The sequence below is a fragment of the Apteryx mantelli genome, chromosome 3 (assembly GCF_036417845.1).
Source record: "Apteryx mantelli isolate bAptMan1 chromosome 3, bAptMan1.hap1, whole genome shotgun sequence".
Lineage (NCBI taxonomy): Eukaryota > Metazoa > Chordata > Aves > Apterygiformes > Apterygidae > Apteryx > Apteryx mantelli.
Window position 1 is genome coordinate 63,695,712 of NC_089980.1, and position 15,985 is coordinate 63,711,696.

At 39.0% G+C, this 15,985-nt stretch overlaps 1 protein-coding gene across 1 annotated transcript in view; it reads left to right on the top strand.

Moving 5' to 3' along the window:
• Positions 1 to 15,985, top strand: part of UTRN (utrophin) — a 401,902-nt gene that overhangs the window by 251,478 nt on the left and 134,439 nt on the right. The window contains exons 53-54 of the mRNA XM_067293529.1: positions 5,917 to 6,089; positions 11,814 to 11,970. Coding sequence (XP_067149630.1) covers positions 5,917 to 6,089; positions 11,814 to 11,970 — 330 coding nt within the window. The remainder of the gene's footprint in view (positions 1 to 5,916; positions 6,090 to 11,813; positions 11,971 to 15,985) is intronic.

Genomic DNA, 15,985 nt, shown 5'->3' on the forward strand with positions numbered 1-15,985 from the left:
GGAGTTAGTATTAATGGATTTATGATGCCCTTCAGATGTTCGGTTACTGCCGTGTGACTGAGCCACAGAAGTTGTCAAATATAGGCTGGCATTCTCAGCCTTAAATGCATCATTGTTCTTGTGATTAAAAGAGTCCTTACCCACACCATATGTCACCTGTTAAGGTATTATCCATTAAGTTTCAGTGCAAGCTGAGACAGCTTTTTAGAAACTCAAAGCTGCAGTGCAAGACTTTTGGTAATACAAGAGTGTGAAAATCAGATATGAAAAATATCCAAAGGCTTTTTCCCCAAAAAAACTGTTTTACTGTTTTTCTTCCTGAACTAAGAACTTAAGTAGTAAATGAGTTTCTGTCACACCTAAACCCAATTGCTCTTGCAAATTGCTTTGATCCTTCTTATACTGTAGTCGCAACAGCTATACTGAGAGGCAGTGTGGTCCACATATGACATTTTTAGAGAGGTTTATTGTCTTTCCTTATATGCAGTTCTGCCAGTGGTGGATTTATGATAATGGCAGTTCTACCCAAGGATTTTGCATTTATACTGCTCTTCTGAGTGTGAATTCTTTATAAGCTGATTGCCTAACAGCAGACAGCCACTGCAGACCTATGTGATACAGCAGATGGGGTGAGCCTTTCTAAAGCTATGACTGTCAAGTTATGAGTGTCTTCTGAAACCGGAGGAGAGACTCCCTGGGTGAGATGAGTACCTGGATTCTCCAGAGACTGGAGAATTACTTTTAACTGTCTCTTTTTACAACAGCTTCCCTCTCTGCCTCCCACCCCTTGCATTTGTGAAGGAGAGAGCAATAAAAGTCCCATTTCCCTGTTGCAATGGCCATCTTCACATGCCTATCTCATGCCCTAATTCTTGCTCCCTCCTTGAGGGCCATCAAAAAGTGAAAGCTCCAGGTGGAGCATAGGCTAAAGGGAACATCTGACACAGCAGTGTACTCAAAGGCAGTTGGCAGCAGCAGGTAAAATGTATCTGATTCAAAATAGAATAAACAATCTGCTATAAAAAGCTTCCATTGCCTTACTACCTGCTATGAGACTTCAAAGAAAGATGTTCTGGCTGATGTCTGTGGTATACAGCTAAGTCCTTTTGTTGCTACTGACATTTTATGTTCTAGCTGTTTCAGTGGAAGAGTGTCTGCAGGACACTTTCATGGGCAGTAAAGAAGGCACAAGCCATACCTCCGTAACTTAAGTCTTTGCTAACTTGGATGTTGTCAGTGAAGGAAATGGGCAGTTGTTCTTGAGAGACTTGCATTTCCTTTTACCTGTACCAAGTCTTCTGTCCTATTCCAGTCATGGGGCGTGATTTGTTTTGGGTGTAAAAAATACAAAACTGTCCTGGTGATATAGCCTGGAGTACCTTTTGGGGGAGATATGCGGTTCTTCAAGCTATTTTTCATTTATGGGTAGTCGACCTCAGTCTATTAACTCCTACTGAAATCTTCACTTTGGTCAAAAGCCACAACAGTTTGCCTGTTCTGTAGTTTGTAGCTGGGATTCAAATTACCTAGCAGTCTGCATACTAACACAAGTCTGTGGCTAATCCTGTACCACAGTGTCAGCCTGCCACCTGCATGCCCATTTCTTAGAAGCTGTGTGTAGTTTATATGCTATAATTTGCCATCCCTGCTCTGTGGTCAGTTCTTTATAGAAATTCAATGGAGGTCTATTTGCGTATAAACATAAAACAATTTAAATTTAGAGTTTAATACAGAATGTTGCTGTATATAGTGGTTAAAAAAAAAAATCCCGTTGAGTAAACCTTTACTCTTATGTAATTGGATTAAAAAAAAGAAAAAAAAGTTATGATTTAGTATAAAATGCTATAGAACTTTTTCATAAGAGGATGTTGTGTTTTGCTTAATATATATACAGTGGAAGCTTGATTAAGGGATCTTAATAGAATCTGTAACATGGTGGGAACATCTTTTTATTCACTTTGTGTAATAAAATAACTTCTCTGCATTATTTCTTTGTATCAGAAACCTCAAGTATTCTTTATAGTGGAAATGGAGTAGTGCAAATTTTTACGTGTTTTAAAATGCATCTTGTTTGTTCCACATTAATTTTGGGATGGGAATATGGAGTTTTCTTCAACCAATCATGTTTTTATCTTCAACAGAAAGGCTTAGGGCCTTTAAAGAGGAAAGTATTTTGCCCGTGATAATGGCAACATATCAACAAATAAAATCTAAAAAACCATGAGTAGAACAGAATATTGTAACAGCGCAGGGCATTAGAGGCCCCCGGACTCTTCCCCCCCCCCCCCCCAAAAAAAAAAAAAAAAAAAAAAGCATTAGAATACTTTTTTCATGGGAATACTTTTAGGAATTCTTTTTGTCTTGAGTTTATCTTAATAAAAAATGAATATGTTCCAAAGGACGATTGTCTATTGCTGTAAAAGTTTACAATATCCTTGCGCTGTTGGCGGCGGGGAGGGAAAAAGAAAAAGGTTGATAGCTGGTTGACCTTGGGCATGAAGTCACTAAGTTAGGTTTTGTTCAAACCTTTGTCATACATTTTTCTTTTTCCTTGGGCAACTCAATTTAGTCCGACTTTGGGCTGTTGTAGTAGCAACACCAGCTGGAAAGGGCGAGGTCTGCTGGTCATTTTCAGAATTGCCATCTGTAGTGTTATTGTGTCTCACATACCATATTTATATATTCTTTAAAGCCACAGGCTCTTGAGTTGCATAGGCAGCATATATGCAGCAGTTTGATTTTTAAATCTTAAATGGAGTCTAAGAAAAGTGGCAATCTTCTAATACCCTGGCTAGGGTAAAGTAGATAAAAACGCCAGCCTAGTTAGTTCTTCTCCTTTCTATCTTTTGAAACTTTGAAACTTGCACCTTGTTTTAAATATAAGATGAACTTTTTCCTCAGTGAGATCTTTTAGTTTAGGACACTAATCCTGCAAACACTTGTGCATGTAAACGTATTTGCTGACCTCATACCAATAATCAGTCAGTCCCATTTAATAAATACGTGCACATAAACATTTGCAGAGTTAGCAAAATATAACCTTAAGGCCTCTCTATAGCAATATTTCCCCCCCCTCCCCCCCAAACTTGATGAAGCTATGTAATGACAGTTTAGGAACTATGAGCTCTCTTTTTCCTCTTCTCTTGCATCCTCCACTGTGTTGCCCTTGCGACTCTGGATATAGGATCTTCTGTGTGATTGTAGAGAGGTGTTTATAATTATTTTTAAAGCACTGAAAAATTTTGATTGTCTTACCCTTAGCAGAGTTAATGCTGGTTGGGGCCAGAGCAAGGGTAATCAACTTATTTCATCCTATTTGCCACATAGAAGATGATGCAGGATATGAAGAATCATGATCAAGAAAAAGGCAGGAGAAAGAGAAATAATAACTCAGGATGAACATGAATTGCCATGTGTACAGGATGGATAGAGCTCTTCTCCCTGCTTTGAAATAAGAAATTTTAAGGGAAGGAAAGCATGACATGGTTACAAAATTCAGGAGAATCAAGGGAAAGGTTACGATAACACAGTGAGCAAGAGGAAATACTGAGGGAACTGGGAGCAGTCCTGGGACAAGATGGGAGCCCTTCATCCTTGCTGGGCTTCTAGCACAAGAAAATATCTTTATAAAAATCTTCATGATCTTTTTTATCATCATTGGAGGGTAACTGGTTTCTCCTTTGTCTGTCTGTTGCTGTTAGCCATCTTTTACATCACACCCGCCTGCTGCACTTCTTCCATACACGTGCTAAATTGAGATGCCTTGTTTGGATTTTTCTCCCCCTTCTTTTGAGGGCTCTGATGCGACGGCACTGATTGACTTTAATAGCAGTTCTGTTTTGTTTATCCAACAACTGAAAGTGCTTTTTCTTCCTGGACAATGGAAATCAGAAAAGAGGAAGAGAAGTTAATTAGCAAAGTTGATTCTTTGAACTAAGCTGTCATAATATGGCCATCACAGATGAGTCTCAGGAATGCAAACAGCAGATTTACCATGCCTTATTCAATGTAGCATGACAACTGTCAAATGCAAGGATCAAACTCATTTTGAGTGAAACTTTGTTTTGAATTTTTAAGCATGCATACTTACAAGTGTCCCTCCCAAAAGTAATCAAGGGTAAAATATTTTTTGAAGGTTCTCAATAGCCTTAGAATGAGCATTGTTGTTGTAGAATGGAAGGGTAGTTTGCAAACTCTTCTTTTGTAACTCTGAAGAGGCCTGGCAATGGATTTGACACGGGCAGATTTCAGTAGTACAGATTAGTGCGTACTTAAAATTGAACTCTGCTTTATACTGTTGTATCTCCTGCTGTTTGGACTCAAGCTGGTTTTCAGGGAATCTGCTTGCATATTGGAGTCGGAAGGTCAGGATCTACAAAAATTTTCATGTTTCATTAAAGCATGTGCTTTAATTGATGACTCTGCTGTCTTACTGGGGTTTGTTGATTATTAGAAACATCCATTTTAAATGCCATTGGATTGTACTTATTTTCAGAATGGTGGGGTTTATTAAGGTGTTTTAAAGACAGCCAAAGTGTCGTCTTACCCATTTAAAGTAGTGAAACTGCGGGCAAGGAACAGAGTTGTCCAAAGTTATATAGTAGCTCAGCTGGAGAGCCAGAGCTTCGCTGATTCCCTGCTTCCCCATCCCTTCGGCTGTAATTTACTTTGTTTTTTCTTCCCTAACTAAAGAAAGTTCTGATGCTATCATGGCTACTATTTCCAACTATCAATTGTAGACGTAAATAGCAGCTGTTCTTAGATGCAGGCCCACATCTTGAGGATAGGAGGTGAAAGAACCCCCTCATTTGTCTGCTCCTGCCCCTGGGGATGGCCAAAACGCACTGAGAGGCTGCCTGCAAGAATACAGCCTTTAAGGGATTCCAGGGTTATTGAATTTCTTCCTTGCGAAAGAAGCTTTTTTACATCTGCATCAGGTTTCTGTCACAATCTTTGCTGATTAATCCCATTGAGACAGCCAGTACATCTCCTGGCTCTTCACACATTTACATTTCTTTGTTAGAGTATACATTGATATACAGATGCTAGAAAGCATTGGCAATGATACAGGAGATTTTGTTTGAGAGTCTTATGTTTTAAAAATAATAATACTGTTCTTGGTTATTTGAAGACAGCTCCAGTAATGTGTTTCTTGCGGCAGAAATTAGATCAGAAAATAAAATGTTTAATTTCAAAGGGGAAGAGAAATGAGTAACTTAAAATGAAACTGCAAGTACTTCTTTTTCTTTTCAGTTTTGCTGCAAAATGCAGACTTTTTTTATGTCTACCTCTCCACGTATTGCAGGAGATGGTATATGATAACTGAATTGTAAAAATAGGTTTTGTGGTAGCTATGGTCATTTAGTTGCTGTTTAGGGACATAGGCTTTAGTTAAAAACATTCATTGCATATGTCAAAAAACACTATACCTTGAGAATTGCACTGGATAGTTGTGTAAAGTTTCTGCAACGTTTTATTTCGAAGAGGAAAGAAACAACATTGCCAAGGCTGAGTCTGTGCAACTTCTGAGCAGGGAAAAGTTTCTAGTGCATTTGCAAATACAGTATTGTGCAGGAAATGTGGGAAACCAGTAGGGAATTATTTACCATAAGTAATTTAAAAAAAAAAAAAGAGAGAGCAAGAATTTAGTGTTCATAGTTGTAAGTGCTGTTTCACAGCAAAGGGTAATTTTCAAACTCCTTTTCTCATGCTTAAGAAGGGTGAATCTTTTGTAATGATGTTAATGGGGGTACAGGTTTTTGTATCTTTTTTGCAAGTTTTTTTCCATCTCTTTTCAGATTCACACAAGAAAGATTATGTGCTCTGGCCTAGTGGTTTAAGAATTGTAATAGGAATAACATCTCTCGCTTAAAGCAGAGAACTAAGATGTCTGGGCTTTTCTTTTTGATATTTTAGGACATCCAAGCTGAGATCGATGCCCACAATGACATCTTCAAAAGCATTGATGGAAACAGGCAGAAGATGGTGAAAGCCTTGGGAAACTCTGAGGAAGCTGCTCTGCTCCAGCATCGACTTGATGACATGAACCAGCGCTGGAATGACCTGAAGGTGAAGTCAGCTAACATCAGGTGAGTAATGAAAACATCAAGACATGAATGGGGCACAATTGCTGTCTTCTGAAAGGTTCCAGAAGCACGACTGTGGCTTTGAGGTGAAATCTCAGTTTTCTTCTGTAAGGGACCATGAGCACAAATATGAAAACTTGGTGCACTGGCTGTCAGGGGATGCTTAACTACTTGTTCTGCTCTCTCCAAAGCTGTACGGTTGCAACTTGCCAATTTGTGCTAAATTTTCCAGAAAGTACATTGGCTCTTCCTTATTGTATAACGAAAGCAATGTCAATGAAGTAATTCTGTGAAGTTAAAATTAGTGAGGAGAAATTAGGTTTGTTGTTGTTGTTGTTTGTTTTTACCACTGAAATGAATACTTTGATGGCACTGCATCATGAGCGTCTAGATCCATATTGGTAGCAGAATTTTCTGACAGCTATTCAATAAAAAATGTTTTAAAGCATATATTAATCAAGAAAAGCCTTTTAAATTTTTTGACTCTAGCAGTGCTAAGTGAAAAGTGTTTGTCCAAATGTAGTCGGTATTAAAATTACAATGTCATTTTGGAAGTTACCATATTCATTAATGTGAATAAAATGCCACGTTAAAGTTAACTACACAGAAAAGCATGTATAGGGCTTTTAATTGCCTCTGCTTTCCTGTTGATTAAAGGAAATTGTACTTTTAATAGAACAGAACAATGTTAAGCCTTCATATTAATTTTCCAAAGGCCAGAAAAATGAGTTGAGCTTGGAATTCAGGCACAAGAGTTTGCGAGTGTGAGATGGAGGGGAAAATGCGACATTTGCTTTTCATCTCCACTTACGCCATCACCAACCAGCTAGACAGCTATATGCGGTTGGCAGAATCTGCTCAGCAAAAGCCCACTGGCAGAGCTCGGCCCAGAGGAACCAAGCAGTTTGGCAGCAGAGCTTGTAAAGAATGGCCCCACCACGCCACAAGGACATTAGTACAAGTATTGTTAAGCTTGGGCTTTTATGAGCTGTATTCACAAGTAAATCAACCCGTGAGAGAGACTAAAGCATGAACACGTTAATAGTTTAATCAGCAACTGTAAAGTTCCAGCAATAACAATTCAGTTGTTTGACCCTTCCTGGGGTTAACGATAATTTAGGAGAAATTAATGGTCAAATGACCTTCAAGCCATTTACCCTAGCAGCTGTTAATTCTGAGGCAGCAATACAGAGACTGCTGTTGTGCAGTGTACGCTGAGTGCTTTCTATGTAGATCTGGAACATGTGGTCCACGGGACAGCGTTAACGGGTTTGTGCTACTCTGCTGCTAGGTATAATACTGCTGAGCTATACGTCACTGAGCTACAAGTGAAAGGCAGGCAGGGAGGAGAATACTGGAACCAAATGTAAGAGAAATAAATTAACCTTTCAAATCTCAGTTGCCTCTGAACAAAGGGCAGTATTTCTGAGTTCGTGTTTTTTGCCCTGTTCCTTGATTGCGTAAGTTAGAGAACTGAACTGCTAGAGTGGTGAAAGCCTCTCTTGGGAAATAACAAACAGTAGAACTGGTGTGAAGTTGGTGTGTTGGTCTGCCTGTTCAACTTTTCAATTGCTACTGCTTCACCTTCAACTTTTTCTTGGTATATGTTATTTCAAGGAAGAATTGGAAAGCAAAAATGTATGGATGAGTTGGGAGAACAGCAGATCACCCTTCTAGAGGCTAGGACTCATGACTGAAAAATCCAATTTATTTTATTTTATTTTTTATTTTTTTAATGGAGTTTAGCTTGGGGTGGTGCTTCTAAATTAGGGTTGCTCTGTGTGTGTGTGTGGGGGGGGTGTTTTTAATAATATATTTGCAGCTACATGTATATTCTGATTCTTTTGATTTAGTTGCTGAAAGTACTGTTCTGCCTTAGGGATAACATGAGGCTTTCTTCACTATTTCAGTCCTTAGAGCTGATCATGCTAGTTACTGCATAGACTTTACTTTCTTGCTGCTATAACTAAAGAGTTCCAAACTGAAAAAGCAGCACTTTTAGGACTTTTTTTAAAATGCATGGAAACTACTTAAAACTGTACTTGTAGTGATTATGACTTCACTTTGAGAGCACTGTATGTACCTCTGCCTGAAATACTCCTAGACTTACTCACACTTCTTTCTTTTTCTTACTGCGTTGTCTTATTTCATGGAAGAAAACGAATCAGCGGCTCGGTATTCCTGAGATATAGATATATACACACACACACACACACACATATATATGTGTATATATATATATTTTTTTTCTTATGGATATGTCTTTTAAAGCCAAATATTTAGGGCATACTCTTTTTTTTCTCTGGGGAGGGGTAGGGGGGTTGGTATTTGGGGGACAAGATAGAGGTAAAAGTATGGGGGGGAACAGAAAAGGATTCTCTACACTTAGACCACCCACCAACCTTTTCTATTCCATGTGTTCCCTTGTTGCTCAGCAGGAAAAGTGTTACCTAAATAGCAGAAGCAGAAGCTGAGGAGATCACCAGCTGTGAAGACAGTTTCCCAGGGTCAGCCCAAGGGGAGCTATGTCAGTGTTGCTCTTCTGCATGATCTTCTGCCTGGGCACAGGGAGGGAAGGAGGGAGGGTGCTCTGAGTCTGATCAGCTTGATGGAGAGCCTGTGTTTTTCCTGCTCAGCCGAGATTCCTTTAGGAGTGCTTCTAAATACAGGGTGGTTGATGCTGAAAAATATTGTTGCTCCAACCAGTGCTCAAAACAACACTCATACATAACTGACCTCTATTTTTATCAGAATAGATTCTTAAGCCACCACTTCACCCAGCAAGTCCCTGAAAATTGCCAATTCATTTGTTGCATGGGCACCAACACTTGAAGCTTTGCTTGCAGATTGTATGTTAATAGAAGGCCCAATTTCTAAACAAGGGCAGAAATCCTCTTTTTCAAAGCAAAGAAGCTCAAGAAACATTTCAGAACTTCAGCATAGTTTATTGGCTCTAACTCTGTGATAATGTCTCTATCACAAATGTGAACATGATACTAAAACTTTACACTGAAATGCAAATTGGAGTATATCTAGGTCCCCTTCCTCCTGGGTAGCATTTGCTCTGAGTGGGGTTTACTCAATGCATGTCTCTGCTCCTCAGGCAGATTGAATGCTTGTGTCTACTCATCAGCTGCTGCTGTTGCCTCTCCCTTTTATTTTCACTGTCGCAACTGATAAGATTAGAAGGGTAACAGGAAAAGTACAGGTTGATGTTGATGTTTTCCCCTGCATTTTTTTTTATTAACTTCTTTCTAGCCTTTCTGAAGAGAGTGGTTCTCTGTGTTCAGAGAGGGGTTTTACTGTCCCTGTTAGTGTACTCTCTTCCCTCTCCTGCACCCCCTATCTGCCCCCTGAAGTCTGCTTTCAGAGGACTTTGAAATCATATGCTAGTGATGTTTTGCTGCTGTCATTAATCTGGCATGTGCAGAGACACTCATTAGTGGTAAATTACAATGAATTTAATCTAGTATTATATTCCACATCATTCACATTAATATCAAATTAGCTTGTTCACTGTTAATATCATTGCAGCAAATGTTAAATTAACAGTGAACCACTGTTAAAGTGTCCTTTAAACACCTAACTAGTGACAGTTCCCTCTCCCCCCCTTGCAAAATCCTAATTCATTTTGTGCACAAGAATTCAGCTAAATAGTTAGAGCAGAATCCTGAAGCCTCAAATAGTGCCGATTTTTAGAGGTGAAAGCTGCTTCCCCCTACTAGAGACAGTAATAAGTCATGATGAGTAGAGAATTCACTTTCAGATGTATGCAGAACTATAGATATAAACATTCTAACTGTGGTTTGTTCTTTTAAAAAAAAAACAACAAAAAACTATAAAGATGCTTTATTTTTGTAAAACCTGTGGGCCTAATAGCAAAACTGTGAATTCAAACCTGGACTGCCTTGGCTTAGATGAGAGCAAAATGTCTCCCCTCTGCCAGATTCATAGGGAACTTTGTTTTCACTTCCAGAAAGGAGGCTGGTTCTGTTGAGTACCTAATATGGGGGGGTCATGCGCTGGCAACGCTTTACAACTAGATATGTCTGATGGCTTTTTGACAGGAAGTCAAACTAGTTGTGAAAAGGGGAAGGCACACATTGCACATGGACCACACCATGCTGTTGGGATGTGTAGCTGGGGGCTGGAGGGACTAATTATTGTGAATACTCAGGTGTGAATTTTCAGTGGAGTAAGTACCTTGTGCAGTAACTTTTGGTATGGATGTGGTTAACAGCACAGCAAGAAAGTTGGTTGCCTTGAAAGTAGTTCTGGTTAGTGAGTACTGAAGAGCTGATAAAGTACATTTTCACTTGGGAATTGTGACAGTGTGGACCAAGGCTGTGCAGAAGATGCCAGAGGGGAGGACTCCGGCTCAGCTGTTTTTACACCCAGGATACAAGCAGAGAGAATGATATTAGTGACAGGAACAAGGGAAGACAGAAATACTGATGCAGAAAACTGTATGCAGAAGAACATCACTTCTAGCATGTACTTGTAAATTTTTTTTTTCCAAGTAGCTACGTACATGCTTTCCTGAACAGGGTAGAGCAGGAGAATAGGTGGTTCTTCCACAAAGCTAGTTGGTTTACCCTTACAGAGATGGGATTTTTCTCTCTATGTCCTTTTTTTCCCCCCCATACACTCTTACTGCCTGCTTTTTGGTTCATCTATCCCAGTATCCCTGGAAGATCCCAGCCTACCCAAACCTAAGTTTGCCTTGAAGTAAACCTTGCAGCACATCACCCTTTCAATCCAACTCTTTTCAGATCAGTACTAAAAATTCATTGGAACAGCCATTTAAGATGATAATAAATGTCAAGATGCAAGCTACAGTGATTCAGAAAAAGAATAAAAAACTATGTGCAAAGCAGAAAAGAGAAAACCTAGGAAACAGAATAGTAAAGTTCAGTTCACTCATCCATCAAAAGCAGACCAGGAAGGTGCAGAGCTAGTGTCAGACTATGTTAAAAAAGACTGAGCTCTACTCTATCACCACTGTGGTAAAATAAATTGTTATGTACTGGTACAAGCTAGCTATATGTTGGTCTCAAAATGAAATCCATAAGAACACAGAATAACTGGAGTAAAAGTAGAATAGCTGGACCCTGTCAAAGATGGCACTGCAGGGAAGCCATCAAATCAAGGTAATTTTGAATATGATAGAAAAGAGTATGCTGGAGTTTGGAGGTGCTGTAAGCTTCACTGGGGGACAGATGCACACTGCATTAATTCTTCAGTAACTCATTATCTACTGAAGTGATGTATTAAATAATTGGTCACTGATGTTTTCAGCAGCACAGTTAACTTACTGCTGATGACTCGTTCCTTTCTGCGCTGGAGATTCAGGTTCCAGCATGAAAGAGTTCAGTTTTGTGGTGCTTTAGCTCACAAAACGACACTCATGCTTTGTGCACTGCAGGGGTAGAGTCCTAAAAAAGGAGAACACTTTGTGTTGCTCAGATGTGCAGTCTGCAAGGTTTTAGGTGGGTCCAAACAGCAGGTACATATTTGTCCATGTTATCCTGGTTTTTCTTCCTCTCCCTGCTTATTTTGTTTTGCTGTGGAAAGTGCTTAGAAATGGAGGGTTTTTTAACACATCAAAGTTTCTTTGCAGTTAAATATTTGAAACATTTCCACCTTAATGATGGAATTTTTTTTTGTACAGTCCCTTGCTTTTTATGCCACTCAAGGCTTTAAAAATGCTTTTATGTTGTTTCACAGGGCTCACTTGGAGGCAAGTGCAGAGAAATGGAACAGATTGCTGACATCCTTGGAAGAGTTAATCAAATGGCTGAATACAAAAGATGAAGAGCTAAAAAAACAAATGCCCATTGGAGGGGATGTTCCAACCTTACAGCAACAGTATGACCATTGCAAAGTGAGTTCCTGAAATTTTATTGATAAATGTGCTACTGTAAAGGATAGGATGAAGCAGATTTGGATATGGGAGAAATGCTTAACAGTTTACCGTAGTGTTTAATTTTTAGGAAAACATTTTGCTGTAGGTCCCTACTCCCTTTTCTTCCCACCTCCCCCAGCAAAGCACAACTGAGCTATCCCCTTTAAAATTTCATCAGAATAGTTTCTGATGCATATGCTCAGTCCAAATCTGTTTTGTGATCCTTTTCCTGATCTTTTTAGATGTCCATCAGGCAAAATGGTTATTCTCCAAGTAAAGCTAAGGAAGGCCCATGTAAGTAAGAAATGAACATGAATTACAGAAACAACATGAATGTAAATTCAGTAAAATTATGCAAAATGGCCTTCTACACTGTAGCAACATGACCAGTATTAGAGGGTCTCCCGTGCCCAAAGTGCAGATTTATATTGCAAAGATGACTCAAAAGTGCTTGAAAGAACTAAAACAAACCTACCTGTGCCTTACTGTTTTAACTATAAGATGTTGTTTCAGCTCTCTGGTTTTGCTAGTTCTGTGCCACCTGGGTGCATATTAAAATGTTAATTCATAAGTAATTTTTTGATAACAAAAAAGTCTGTTGCATCTAAAACATATCCTCGTTTACGTAGAATATAAAGTTGTCTAACCAACTCTAATCAGTAATCAAGTTAGGGCATGCTTGCCGTTGGACAAATTCATTCTAGTACAGCTTATTTCATCTCATTATACTTTCTTCGCTGTATGGTATAGACATGGGAAAGAGAACAAATGCAACTATGTGTAATTGATTACATAATGACTGTGTTTCCCTCCCCCCAACACAATGCTGATGTCTTTTCTGTCATGGTCTTTAGTGGGGGACAAAACTGAATTTGGGAAAATGCTTAGAAATATAGAGCAATACTCTGTGGAACTCAGAAATGTATTCTGACATGAGCAATGCTTTTGAGGCTTAACTCCAAAATACAAGAGTTTAAAGAAATCTGCATATGTTTCCTCTTAATTTAGTCTTTTAAAATAAAGTTATTAGCATAAACTCAGGATCTTTATTTCTTGAGAGTTCATCTCTTCCTGTTATCCACTTAAATCATCACGCTCAGTTTGCAGGCACATCTGCTCTGAACTTTTTAAAATGATCAAACAGTGGTTTACTATTGCAGAAGAGCAATAAAAGACTGGAAAAGATCCAAATATGTTTTAAAGCAGGTCAGTGAGAGATGATAGGTCTGTAGAGGTCATTTTCTAAAGGTTTGTGCGTGTCTCATGCTAGATTATAGTATATACCTGATCGTAACAAACAATACTGCTAGTGGCTCTCATTTAAAGATCTCAAAATGATTTTCAAAAATGGTTGTTTTTATATGTCATTGCAAAAGAGAAATGTAGGAACAAGGATGCTAGATGGCTCGTTGGAGTTACTAGTGAACTGCAGCAGTGGGAGGGAGAGAGAGCCACTAGAGTCTTTTGTTCTTACCCATAGCTCTAAAGAGTAATTTTTTTTGTTTTGTTTGTTATATGTTGAGGTAAAGCTAAGACTGTGTGGAATATGTGCATTCAGGAGCTTTAAGAGGAGATTACCCTTTCATTTTTGAAAAAGGCCATATTCTTTTGTCACTTGGCCTGTGTCACTTGCTTTTGCGTTTACTGTGGGTGTTAGGATATATATGTCCTGGTCCAATATTTAATAGGAGCCCTATTAATGGGCTGCAACAAGACAAAGTTAAAATAGCCCTATGCATTTATCATGTTTTCTGTACATTTAGGTGGGCAAGTGTGCAGTATTCAGTTGCAGATATTTCTGAGATGAAGGCTGGATGATTCTTTTCTGTTATTTTAGCAGAAACAAAGGGATTCCATTATGTCATATGAATTTTTCTGTGTTGTGCCGGATATGAACCAGTAGCATGTGGCGTTTCATGAATGAAATGTTCTTCTATGAAATGTTGCTGATTGGTGATTCCCAGAGGAAGGAAAATGGATTAAATCTCTCCATTGATTTGTTTCTCTGTGGCAGCACTTCATGGCTGTTTACTAACAGGCACTGTTCATTACTTCACTGAAGCTGCAGTTTATTAGTAAACTGTATCAAGTTGAAAAGTTGTGTATTTTCAGGTGGAAAGTGAAAACTGGAAGGAAAAGCGGGGAGGGGGAAGGAACCCAAACCCTTTTCGGATCCCTCTTCCCCTTCCTCTGTATAGTTAAGTGATTGGTATGGTTAGGATGTGGAATAAAGATGTCCTTTTTGGGGGGAACATAAATTTTTATGCCTGTGATTTTTTTTTTCCTGTCACTGTTGACATCTTATGCCAAATCTGCATAATTGGCAGATTTTTTTATAAAAGAATTTGACGTGATTCGAAGCTGTGAGTCCTTCCGTGCCTTGTGTTGGTGTCACTGGCCAGTGTCACTTGCTTCGCACAATCCTGTGTTAAGCTGGAAGTTTTATGTGGAGATTTGAGATGTGACTATTCCATACAAAATGGTTCAGTGTTGTTGTTTTAGAAATCTTGAAAAGAAGCTATTCAGTAAAACATCTTTGTATATCCAGATATGTGTATGTGTGCTGCAGAATACATGCACATGGACCATGGAGTTTTCTTTAACCCTTCTTTTGATCCTATTTCTGCTTGGGAGAAACGAGCCATTTAAATAGCTGAGTACTACATTGGTTAAATATTGCAAAGATATGACTTGGTTTCTCTCACCTTGGTCTCTTTCTTCCACCTTTCATCACTGGCCGTCCTGACACTATATAAATACCGTGTTTCCTTCCCCTTCTTCAGATATTAAGCTTTCTAAGCGTTTCACTTTCCCTGTAAGATTTACATTTAATACTGCTAAAATTCTCAGCAGCCTGACTATCACCTGTCATGACTATATCCTGTCTAGCTGTCTGCAGAGCCATGTTGGCTTCTCCTCAGGCGTCGTCTTTGTGTGGTGGTCGTGTGTCTCTGCTTTCCTCTTTCCTTTAGCTTCACATCTTCTGAGGGTGTTGCCTTGAAATTGTCCTCTTGCACACTGAGTGGTTTGTTCCTCCCTGTTACCTTATTTTCATTTCCACCTCTCTGTGATTCCTTTGCTCTTGTTTCCAGCTTGCTTATCTGAGCCTGCTCCCTCGCAGGTACTTTGTGCTGTGCATGGTGAAATTCTGGCTCAGCTCTTTCAGATGTGGTTCTCATCTTAATGTTGCTTTTGGCCTCTAGTTACTTGATAACTGTTCTCCCTGTTAACATAGATTCCCCCCCCCCCCCCCCCCACACACACAAGCTGTTGACTTGTTAGCTTCTGCTTAATAGCACCGATTTTATTGGTCTTTCCCTCTGTTGGTATCTCCTAATTCAGTGCTTGGCTTTGGTTGTGTTATATAAATAAGTACAGTATTATGTGACAGAGAGTTTGAGTTAACGCACACTGTGTGCTGCTGAGATCTGTTTGGACAGGAGGAAAGAAATGGTTTGCAAGTTAATTTTAAACTTGTTTTTGTTTTGGATATCAGTGATACTTCTATTCTTTAAAAACAAATATTATCGAGAGCAATGTTATTCATGTAAATCAGGGTTACAGATTTAGCCCAGGTTTTCCAGATTAACAGGAATCTTTCGGGATGTATCAAATACTTACAATATTTGTACAGATTATTGTGGTGTTCAGCCCAGTTCTCATCATCTATTCATAGTCTTATCACGTACTAAATGCCAACCGTAATCCAGCAGATAGCAAATCCTGTCTGGGTGTTGAGTTATGCTCTGTATCTTGGAAGGGGCAGGGCAAGAGGAGTGTCTCATTGAAATAAGGGACCTTGAATTTCCCATTTTAACTATTCTCAAAATTTCTTTGAGAGTGGGCTGTGATGATAGCCCTAAGAGTGAAAACTCATAAATGGTTTGTAGAACTGTGTATCAGGAAATGTAGAGGAAATTTAAAAATACTTGAATTAAAAATCAGCCTTATGGAATGTACCTGTACCTAAGGCTGTATTCATACTCACAAAGTA